The 12,173-nt window shown below is 44.6% G+C and overlaps 1 protein-coding gene across 1 annotated transcript in view; it reads left to right on the forward strand.

The window, feature by feature from the left end:
* Window positions 1-6,135: 6,135 nt before the first annotated feature.
* The window catches only part of LOC124722855 (intracellular coagulation inhibitor 3-like), a 190,540-nt gene continuing 184,502 nt past the window's right edge, over window positions 6,136-12,173 (forward strand). The window contains exon 1 of the mRNA XM_047247981.1: window positions 6,136-6,293. Within this exon, the coding sequence (XP_047103937.1) occupies window positions 6,218-6,293 (76 nt within the window). The 5' untranslated portion in view covers window positions 6,136-6,217. The remainder of the gene's footprint in view (window positions 6,294-12,173) is intronic.

Consider the following 12,173-nt stretch of genomic DNA (forward strand, 5'->3'; position numbering starts at 1 on the left):
CGTGATACAATGATTTGAGGAACAGGATAGTGAACTAACGTTGATTTACTGGCCACCAAATTCGCCTGAACTGAACTCTGTAGAACACAGGTATTACGTTATCAGGTATCAGTTCCGCGCCCGCAATTCACCGGCCCGTAATTTACGGGGATTGCGGGAGATGTACATAGACATTTGGTGCCACATATTTCTGGGAACCTCCAAAGGACTTGTCAAATCCATGCCTCGCAGAATCGCTCCAATATTGCTTTCCAAAGTGGACCAACACACTATTAAGCTTGTGATCGTAATGTTTTGACGGGGCGTGAGTCGTGCCTGGGTAGCTCAGTTGGTGGAGCACTTGCCTGCGAAAGGCAAAGGTCCCGAGTTCGAGTCTCTGTCCGGCACACAGTTTTAATCAGCCAGGAAGTTTCTTATCATTTATCCGTTCTGTGATCATTATATACTCTGTGTAACCATTTTAAGGGTCTACGTAACAGTTGAAATCTTGAAAGTTTCAAAATTTTTTTTTTTTCGTTGAGAGAAATCTACCGAATTTCCCCTTTCTAATGATATATAATACGTATATATTATTGCCTCTTTCTGGTTTATTCAATCATTTAAACAAAACACTGTGTGAGCGCGACCAGTTTCCAAGAATCTGCGTAGCTGAAGAAGATAAGATTAATCATTTGTCTAGGAGATGGGGATTCAAAAGCTTTCATAGCAGTTGAGGAAGAGACGCCATATGCAGCAAATATAACTGAAGTGCATAGCTCATGTACAAAAGCGAACTGATAGACGCCGCGACAACTGAAGACTGCCTACAAGTGAAAGAAATTGGAAGATGTCAGAGGATTACATGGTAAGAGTAGACTCACAGATACTAGCATAGAACTGTTATGGCACGGCCCCTGAGCAAACTGTTTGTAGCGTAGAAGATATGAGAAAAGCTGTGCGGGTAGTTTTATTTCAGTTCTTTTCAATAGACGATAAACCCATTCATGGCTTCTGCCCTCTAGGAAGGGATTAATGTTGCAAATACAACAGAGCACAGCAAAATGGTGACAAACTTATTCACAAACCAGCTATGCCTTTTCCCATAGTAGAGGTCTTGAAAGAAACTTTCAGAGATTCAAAAGCTTCCAGAAAAATATCATTATTGCTTCAACCCCCGCTCGCCTGCCTTTGACATATTATAATACCGTAGCGACGATGTGGTAAGGATTCCACTGTTGAACACGAGCGAGCTGTGTAGGCGATGTAAGGCTACTGAAGAAATGTCTTCATGGCCGCACCCAGAATCCTAACGAGTCTATCAGCAGCGTAATATGGACCAAAATTCCAAAGATAGTGTCTATATCAATTACGACACAGCATTTTGGTGTCTTTGGCAACGGCCTTGCCGCAGTGGAAACACCGGTTCCCGTCAGATCACCACAGCTAAGCGCTGTCGGGCGTGGCCGGCACTTGGATGGCTGACCGTTCGGGCCGCCATGAGTTGTTGCCATTTTTCGGGGTGCACTCAGCCTCGTGATGCCAACTGAGGAGCTACTCGACCGAATAGTAGCGGCTCCGGTCAAAGAAAACCATCATAACGGCCGGGAGAGCGGTGTGCTGACCCCACACCCCTCCTATCCGCATCCTCATCTGCGGATGACACGGCGGTCGGATGCTCCCAATGGGCCACTTGTGGCCTGAAGACGGAATGCTATATTTTGGTGTCTTTGATACAGGGCAAAGTTGAATGAAGGATATGTTGCAAGGTATGAAGTTCTGAAAAGACTGCTAGGAACTGTTGGTCGTTTCATAGTGAAAAAATGTTAAATTTAGATAAAGGAAGAGGTAGGCTTTTTGCTTAGCACGAGAAAGTAAAAAAAAAAAAATCAATAAAGTCGTATGGGAGACTTTACAAGAAACATGTTCTCCATAGTGCGGAGCCTTAGCCTCAAAATTCCGAGAGCTCAAATTCCAATATGAATCAAGAAATACAAGGTGTTTGACTGCTGTAGATCCAAACGAAAGGCGTGATTAGAGAGCAATGAAACAAATAATCCTAGCAAACAAAATATCTCTACACACTTTTGTGTGTAGAGATATTTAAAAGTCGTTTAATCTCTGTCGATGACCTCCGGACACGCTTTCTCGATGGTGGACAACGCACTTGAGATTTTTTAACTCATATGTGCCCCGATTGAGGAGAACTGCTGACCCTGCCTTCATACGAACAGTGCCCGTGTCAAAAACTTGTGTAAGGTGGTGTCGTCAAGCGCACATGTGCATTTTGTATCCTCGGGGACTTTGTTCTAAAGGGTTCATGTACTCAGTCGTAATACGTCGTATCGGGGAAACTATTGATTTCCAAACCTATGTTTATTAAGATTATTTGCGTGTTTTATTGTCATTTACTCGCTTCTTTAGCATGTACTTGTAGTAGTCAACGTCCTCCACGATAATATCATGTAATGACGACGACAGTAAATTTGGAGAAATTCGAGTTAGAATAGAAGAAGACTGATAATACACTACAGGCCATTAAAATTGCTACACCACGAAGATGACGTGCTACAGACGCGAAATTTAACCAACAGGAAGAAGATGCTGTGATATGCAAATGATTAGCTTTTCAGAGCATTCACACAAGGTTGGCCCAGGTGGCGACACCTTCAACGTGCTGACATGAGCAAAGTTTCCAACAGATTTCTCATACACAAACAGTAGTTGACCGGCGTTACCTGGTGAAACGTTGTTGTGATGCCTCGTGTAAGGAGGAGAAATGCGTACCAACACGTTTCCGACTTTGATAAAGGTCGGATTGTAGCCTATCGCGATTGCGGTTTATCGTATCGCGACATTGCTGCTCGCGCTGGTCGAGATCCAATAACTGTTAGCAGAATATGGAATCGGTGGGTTCAGGAGGGTAATACGAACACCGTGCTGGATCCCAACGGCCCCGTATTACTAGCAGTCGAGATGACAGGCATCTTATCCGCATGGCTATAACGCATTGTGCAGCCACGTCTCGATCCCTGAGTCAACAAATGGGGACTTTTGCAAGACAACAACCATCTGCACGAACAGTTAGATGACGTTTGCAGCAGCATGGACTATCAGCTCGGAGACCATGGCTGCGGTTACCCATGACGCTGCATCACAGACAGGAGCGCCTGCGATGGTGTACTCAACGCCGAACCTGGGTGCACGAATGGCAAAACGTCATTTTTTCGAATGAATCCAGGTTCTGTTTACAGCATCATGATGGTCGCATCCGTGTTTGGCGCCATCGCGGTGAACTCACATTGTAAGCGTGTATTCGTCATCGCCATACTGTCGTATTACCCGGCGTGATGGTACGGGGTGCCATTGGTTACACGTCTCGGTCACCTCTTGTCCAGTTTTACGGTACTTTGAACAGTGGACGTTACATTTCAGATGTGTTACGACCCGTGGCTCTACCCTTCATTCGATCCCTGCGAAACCTTACATTTCAGCAGGATAATAATGCATGCGAAACCCTACATTTCAGCAGGATAATGCACGACCGCATGTTGCAGGTCCTGTACGGGCCTTTCTGGATACAGAAAATGTTCGACTGCTGCCCTGGCCAGCACATTCTCCAGATCTCTCACCAATTGAAAACGTCTGGTCAATGGTGGCCGAACAACTGGGTCGTCACAATACGCCAGTCACTACTTCTCGATGAACTGTGGTATCGTGTTGAAGCTGCATGGGCAGCTGTACCAAGCTCTGTTTGACTCAATGCTCAGGCGTATCAAGGCTGTTATTACGGCCAGTGGTGGTTGTTCTGGGTACTGATTTCTCAGGATCTATGCACCCAAATTGCGTGAAAATGTAATCACATGTCAGTTCTAGTATAATATCTTTGTCCAATGAATACCCGTTTACCATCTGCATTTCTTCTTGGTGTAGCAATTTTAATGGCCAGTAGTGTAGTTCTTCCTGTGTACCATCCACTACTGGAATAGAAGAGGACGGCAGATGAGGGGGTGGGGGAAGGGGAGGGGGTATGAATGATCCACTATTTACCCTCCGTCTAATACTGCATGTTGTCTTGTGGAGAATAAGTCTAAGTACAGCAGTATAATGCCGCCCTCGGGGCCTTGCAAGTTACGTTTGTTACAGTGCCATCAACGACGCTTCTGGTAGAAGTTTGTATAATGAGAGAGAGGTACTTACAGAATTGAAACTATGGAGGCGGATAGTTCAGTCGGTGGTTGCACTGGCCGCAATAGGAGAGGATCTGATTTCGAGAACCGGATTGTTACATAATTTTAATGTCACGAACTTTTACAACAGCCCACAGGCCGCTGCAGAGTCATTCTGAAGACCTGTGATATCCGAAGATTTCTGACACTGGTCGAAAACTGTCGTAACACCAATTGCTCAAATGGTTGAAATGGCTCTAAGCACTGTGAGACTTAACATCTGAGGTCATCAGACCCCTAGACTTTTTGTTGTGGTCTTCAGTCCTGAGACTGGTATCATGCAGCTCTCCATGCTACTCTATTCTGTGCAAGCTTCTTCATCTCCCAGTACCTACTGCAACCTACATCCTTCTGAATCTGCTTAGTGTATTCATCTCTTGGTCTCCCTCTACGATTTTTACCCTCCCCGCTGCCCTCCAGTACTAAATGGTTGATCCCTCGATGTCCCAGAACATGTCCTACCAACCGATCTCTTCCTCTGGTCAAGTTCTGCCACAAACTCCTCTTCTCCCCAATTCTATTCAATACTTCCTCATTAGTTATGTGATCTACCCATCTAATCTACAGCATTCTTCTATAGCACCATATTTCGAAAGCTTCTATTCTCTTCTTGTCTAAACTATTTAACGTCCACGTTTCACTTCCATACATGGCTACACTCCATACAAATACTTTCAGAAACGACTTCCTGACACTTAAATCTATACTCGATGTTAACAATTTTCTCTTCTTCAGAAACGCTTTACTTGCCATTGCCAGTCTACATTTTATATCCTCTCTACTTCGACAATCGTCAGTTATTTTGCTCCTCAAATAGCAGAACTCCTTTACTACTTTAAGTGTCTCATTTCCTAATCTAATTCCCTCAGCGTCACCCGACTTAATTCGACTATATTCCATTGTCCTTGTTTTGCTTTTGTTGATGTTCATCTTATACCCTCCTTTCAAGAGACTGTCCATTCCGCTCAACTGCTCTTCCAAGTCCTTTGCTGTCTCTGACAGAATTACAATGTCATCGGCGAACCTCAAAGTTTTTATTTCTTCTCCATGGATTTTAATACCTACTCCGAACTTTTCTTTTGTTTCCTTTACTGCTTGCTCAATATACAGATTGAATAGCATCGGGGAGAGGCTACAACACTGTCTCACTCCCTTCTCAACCACTGCTTCCCTTTAATGTCCCTCGACTCTTATAACTGCCATCTGGTTTCTGTACAAATTGTAAATAGCCTTTCGCTCCCTGTATTTTACCCCTGCCACCTTCAGAATTTGAAAGAGAGTATTCCAGTCAACATTGTCAAAAGCTTTCTCTAAGTCTACAAATGCTAGAAACGTAGGTTTTCCTTTCCTTATTCTTTCTTCTAAGATAAGACGTAGGGTCAGTATTGCCTCACGTGTTCCAACATTTCCACGGAATCGAAACTGATCTTCCCCGAGGTCTACCAGTTTTTCCACATTCGTTTTTCCTAGACTCAGAAATACTTAAACCTAACTAACCTAAGGACATCACACACATCCATGCCCGCGGCAGGATTCGAACCTGCGACCGTAGCAGCAGCGCGGTTCCAGACTGAAACGCCTAGGGCCGCTCGACCACAGCGGCCGGCACACCATTTGCGACTACTGTCTGAACTGACCTGTAAATATTGTTATAATAAATCGAATACCATTGTCGGTTCTTTGTCAAGGGTAGTTAAATGGGTTTATTTACACTTCGAGTAGTTGTAGTGGGTTACATTACGATACGGTCCTCAAATCGAGGCTAATAAGCTCTTTGTGCTCAATCTCTAATCGGCTCAGTGTGCGTTCGTGGATACACACGAACCGCAAAAAAGAAATGCAAATGTGGACGGCCTTGACGAGCCCTAACTGTCTGCGAATAGCAGCTACTTTCTCCACTTGCTTGTGTTACGTGTACGTTACAACGGTACGCACACCCGTGGGTTCTGTGGGTCAAGCCGACCTTTCCGGCGGCGAAGCGCGACGGAAAGTAAGAGTGGTGAGTGACCCAGATGCTGCAAAGCCGGCGCGCCTCTCACAGCGCAGGACGACGCCAGAGCGGATACACCATGCGTCCCGCAGCCGCAGGTAAGCGCCGGCTCTTCCCTTCTGCACCTCGCCGCGTCTGCGAGACACGCTATACCCGTGACTGCTGCGCGCCAATCAGTGTCTGCTGAATTTTCGTCTCTGTGTCTTAAGATTTTTGCACAGGAGGTAAGTAAATACTAGTGAAATATTGGCACAATCTGACGATGAATACTAGCACTCGAAATATTTCAAGAAGTTCTTCGTGAATGAAACTAACCTTTGATTCTTATCCAACGGCTCATCAGACTCATTCTTCGTGTCTCGTAGTGCTCTGTAGTTTATTTAGTTTCATATGATGGTGTGTTATTATGTTGCTGGTGCTACTGCCTTAACTGAAAAAAATGAATGCGAAAATAGTGCTCTTCGACGGACAACGACGATCTGTTCTACTCCTGTGCATCGGGAGGGTACTGTCTAGTCATTGCTTCGAACTCGAAAGCCGTAACTGATTTTTAGGGATTTTTAGTGCAGGGTGGGGGACACGGTGTAAGATTAGTCTCGCTTGGTGTAATGTGTCGAATGTGTTAAGTGTGTCGTGTAGTTCACTGTGATTAGTGTTGTCTTGGCTAGAGCTGTATTTGCGATATTACGGGTAATAACAGAAACAGCAGGAGATGGGGAGAAGCGAAACCCGGTGCCAGCTGACGGACCAGACTCCTCGTTGCATAGTGGCCGCCGTGTTTAATTTACACATCAGACGGCCTAATGATCATCAACTGTGTCATCTATCCTCATTCTCTGAGACAACGGCGGCGTCCGCAATATGTATCTCAGAATATTGGGACACTGTTTGATGGTCGTCAACTGTGCGCCACCAACTGCTCTCCCTTCTTTGGCCAAGTAAAAGATCATGCAAACTTGTTTCACCACTGAGACTCGAATCTGATGTTTTCACATTATACGCTACCGATTAGCGTTTCTTTGTTGTCCACATCCACGAACACGAGATCAAAATACAGCCTGGGATAGTTCTCAAAATCGTAATTCTTCACTAACTGGAAAGAAATCGTAACACTAAAAAAATATTAATGTAGAGTAATGAAACTCCGGCAATACATTTGTCTAGGTAACTTATTTACGTGATTAACACTGTAAGATCATAGATTAATGTAAACGCGAGATAAGCCATTGTAAATGTGAAATGCTGGTACATTAATAATCCAAGTAGCCACCAGAATGTTGAATGCGAGCATGCAGTAGTACATATACTTTTTTGTACAGTTTCCGGATGTCAGTTTGTGGGATGTAGTTCCATAAATGTTACACTTGGTGGGTCAATACAGGGGCGATTAACGCTGTAAGTGCACGATGCTGGAGTTGTTGTCCGATGATGTTCAATATGTGCGCTACTGCAGACAGATCTGATGATTGTGGAGGCCAAGGCAACATGTTGATACTCTGTCGTGCAAGCTGGGCTACAATAGCTGTATGTGGGCAAACGTTATCCCGTTGGAAAACACCCTTGGGATACTGTTCATAAATGGTAGCGTAATAGGTCGAATCGCCAGACTGACATACAAATTTGCAGTCACGCAGCGTGAGGTAATCATGATTTTGCTCCTGCTGTCATCCGAAATTGCACCACAGGCCATACCTCCAGGTGTAGGCCTAGTGTGTCTAGCATGCAGACAGGTTGGTTGCAGGCCCTCAACTGGTCTTCTTCTAACCATCAAACGACCATCACTGGCACCGAGGCAGAACCGGCTCTCATCAGAAAACATGACAGACCTCCCCTGCCGTCCAATGAGTTCTCGTTTGACACCACTGAAGTCGTACATGGCGGTGGTTTGGGATCAGCTGAACGCACGCTACGGGATGTCTGGTTCTGAGCTGTCCTTGAAGTAACCGATCGTACATATATTTTTTATACAGGTGATGGATATCAGTTTGTGGGATGGAGTTCTATCCCTGTTACACTCGGTCGGTCAAAACAGGGACGGTTAACGCCGTTAGTGGACGACGCTGGAGGTGTTGTACAATGATATTCAATATGTGCGCTATTGGAGACAGATCTGATGATCGTGGAGGCCAAGGAAACATGTCGATACTCTGTTGTGCAAGTTGGGCTACAACAGGTGTATGTGGGCAAACGTTATCCTGTTGGAAAACACTCTCTGGAATACTGTTCCTAAATGATTCATAAATCGTACATCCAGGTGTAGGCCTAGTGTATCTAGCACACAGACAGGTTGGCTGCAGGCCTCAACTGGCCTTCTCCTAACCATGAAACGGCCATCACTGGCACCGAGGCAGAACGGGATTTCATCTCAAAACACAACAGACCTCCCCCTGTCCTCCAATGAGCTCTCGTTTGACGTCACTGAAGTCGTACATGGCGGTGGTTTGTGGACAGTGGAATGCACGTCATAGGACGTCTGGTTCTGAGCTGTCCTTGAAGTGATCGATTTGTAACAGCTTGTTGTGTCATTATGATGCCAACTGCTGCTCAGATTGCTGCTACAGATGCTGTATGATACGCTCGAGCCATACGTCGAACAAGATGGTCTTCCCTTGCGGTAGTGTCATGTGGCCTCCCTGTGCCCGGTGTTTCTGCGTCCGTACATTCTCGTGACCACCACTACCAGCAATCATGGCTACATTCCTACCAGGCCTCTTTGCAATATCGCAGGAGGAACATCTAGCTTCTCGTAGCCTACCACACGACCTTGTTCAAACTCAGAATGGTTCAAATGGCTCTGAGCACTATGGGACTTAACTTCTGAGGTCATCAGTCCCATAGAACTTGGAACTACTTAAACCTAACTAACCTAAGGACATCACACACATCCATGCCCGAGACCGTAGCGGTCGCGCGGTTCCAGAGTGAAGCACCTAGAACCGCTCGATCACCCCGGCCGGCGTTCAAACTCAGTGAAGTGTTGATAATGGCATCTTCGTCACCTTAAAGGAATTCTTGACTAATATCAACTCATCACATCCTATCTCAAAGGTAACTGATGCTCACGCCCGTTACGGCGTGTATTTAAAGGAAACCAGGTTTACATTCTCGTAGTAGCGCTGCGAGCGCCACTCTTGTGCAACTGGCAAGAAATCTAAATAGACATCATCTTTCAGATGAATAAACACGCCTACGAACTATTGTTTATGTCGCACAACTCCTTATTCATAGCTGAGGTTGTGTCGAATCAGCTGTGTCCTTCTTTTGGTCAAGTTATGTCATTAATTTCTTTTCTCCCCGATTCATTAGTTATCCGATTTACTCAACTATTATTCAGCGTTCTTCTGTAGTATTGCATTTCAAAAGCTGCTAGTCTCTTCTTGTCTGCACTGTTTAACGTGCATCTTGCACTCCCGTACCAGGGTACACTCCAGGCAAATAATTTGAGAAAAGTGTTTCTAAATCTTAAAGCTACATTTGCAGATAAAATAAGTCTCTTTTTCAGAAACGATTTTCTTGCTGTTGCCTTTCTGCTTAATGTATTCTCTCTACTTCTGCCATTGTCAATCATTTTACTACCCAAATAGCAAAACTCACTTATTATTTTTCGTGTTTCACTCACTAACCTGATTCCCTCAATATCGCGTGTTTTAATTAGATTTTTCTCCATTTCTCTAGTTTTACTTTTGTCGATTGTGCCCAACTGCTACAAGCACTTCCAAGTCCTTTTCTGCCCCTGACAAAATTATAATCTCAGGAGCAAACGTCAAAGTTTTTTAATTCTCTCTGAACTTTAATTCTCCTTTCAAATTAATCTTTGGTTTCCTTTATTGCTAAATCATTGTACAGATTGAATAGCATCAGGGATAGGCTGCGACATCAGCTCCCTCGTTTCTCAATTATGCTTCCTTTACTTGCCTTTAGACTCTTATAACTGCAATGTGGCTTCTGTACTTGTTTTACATAACAGTTCACTTCCTGTTACGTTCAAAATTTCTCATAGTAAATTCCAATCAACATTGCCAAAAGCCTTCTCTAAATGTGCAGATGTTACAAATGTTTGTTTGCATTGCTGTACTCCTTTATATGATACCCTGCCACGAAAAAATAAAGGTCATGTAACATTAACACGATATTCAGTAATAAGTACCAATTCGCAGTTGGAAACATCTCTAAATGGCAGCATACATTTAAAGCCATCGTAGATAAAAATTTTGTGCCGGACATAAACTTTTTAGTGTGTTTTCTCATGCAGCAAAAATGAAAGAAGAATATTACACTGACGGAAAAATTGGTAACACCAAGAAATAGTTAATGTAGAGAAATGAAATTTCAGGAATACGTTTGTCTACGTAATATATTTACGTGATTAACGTTGCAAGATCACAGGTTAATGTAATCGTGAGATAAGCCATTGTAATTGCGAAACGCTTGTTCATTAATAACCGATGTAGCCACCAGAACGTTGAATGTAAGCACACAAATGTGCATTCATTGCATTGTACATGTGCTGAATGTCAGTTTATGGGATGGAGTTCCATGCCTGTTGCACTTTGTCGGTCAATATAGGGACGGTTAATGCTGTTTATGGATGAAGCTGGAGTTGTCGTCCAATGTTGTCCCATACGTGCTCGATTGGAGACAGATCTGGTCATCGAGCAGGACAAGGCACAACATGTCGACACTCTGTAGTGCATATTTGGTTGTAACAGGGGTATGTGGGCGAGCGTTATCGTATTGGAAAACACCCCCTGGAATACTGTTGATGAATGGTAGCAGAACAGGTTGCATCACCAGACAGCCGCACAAATTTCCTCCTGCTCCTTCTGTCATACGAAACAGCACCGTAACTCCAGGTGTAGGGTTTGGTTGGTTGGGAGAAGAGACCAAACAGCGAGGTCATCGGTCTCATCGGATTAGGGAAGGACGGGGAAGGAAGTCGGCCGTGCCCTTTCAAAGGAACCATCCCGGCATTTGCCCGGAGCGATTTAGGAAAATCACGGAAAACCTAAATCAGAATCAGAATGACCGGACGCGGTATTGAACCGTCCTCCTTCCAGGTGTAGGTCCAGTGTGTCTAGAACGCAGATAGATTGGTTGCAGGCCCTCAGCTGGCCTCCTTCTAACCAACCACGGCCATCACTGGCACCGAGGCAGAAATAGCTTTCATCAGAAAACACAACAGAGCTGTACCCTGCCCTCCCATGAACTCTCGCTTGACAACACTGAAGTCGCAAATGGCGGTGGTTCGGGGTAAGTGGAATGCACGCTGCAAGTCGTCTGGCTCTGAGCTGTCGTTGAAGTGATCGATTTGCAACAGCTCGTTGTGTCATTATTATGTCAACTGCTGCTCAGATTGATGCTGCATATGCTGTAAGATGAACCAGAGCCCTACATCGAACTCGATGGTCTTTTTCTCCCGGTAGTGCTACGTGGCCATCCGGAGCCCGGTGTTCTTGCTACCAAACATTCTCATGTCCACCGCTGCCAGTAATCACGTACTGTGGCTACGTTCCTGCCAAGCCTTCCTGCAGTATCGCAGAAGGAACGTTCTGCTTCTCGTAGCCCTATTACAAAGCCTCGTTCAAACTCATTGAGGTGTCAATGATGGCGTTTTTGTCGCCTTAAAGGCATTCTTGACTAATATCAACTCGAGCAGTTGAACGGAATGGACAGTGTCTTGAAAGGAGGATATAAGATGAACATCAACAAAAGCAAAACGAGGATAATGGCATGTAGTCGAATTAAGTCGGCTGATGCTGAGGGAATTAAATTAGGAAATGATACACTTAAAGTAGTAAATGAGTTTTGCTATTTGGGGAGCAAAATAACCGATGATGGTCGAAGTAGAGAGGATATAAAATGTAGACTGGCAATGGCAAGGAAAGCGTTTCTGAAGAAGAGAAATTTGTTAACATCGAGTATAGATTTAAGTGTCAGGAAGTCGTTTCTGAAAGTATTTGTATGGAGTGTAGCCATGT

This window comes from Schistocerca piceifrons, chromosome X, assembly GCF_021461385.2.
Source record: "Schistocerca piceifrons isolate TAMUIC-IGC-003096 chromosome X, iqSchPice1.1, whole genome shotgun sequence".
NCBI classification, from domain to species: domain Eukaryota; kingdom Metazoa; phylum Arthropoda; class Insecta; order Orthoptera; family Acrididae; genus Schistocerca; species Schistocerca piceifrons.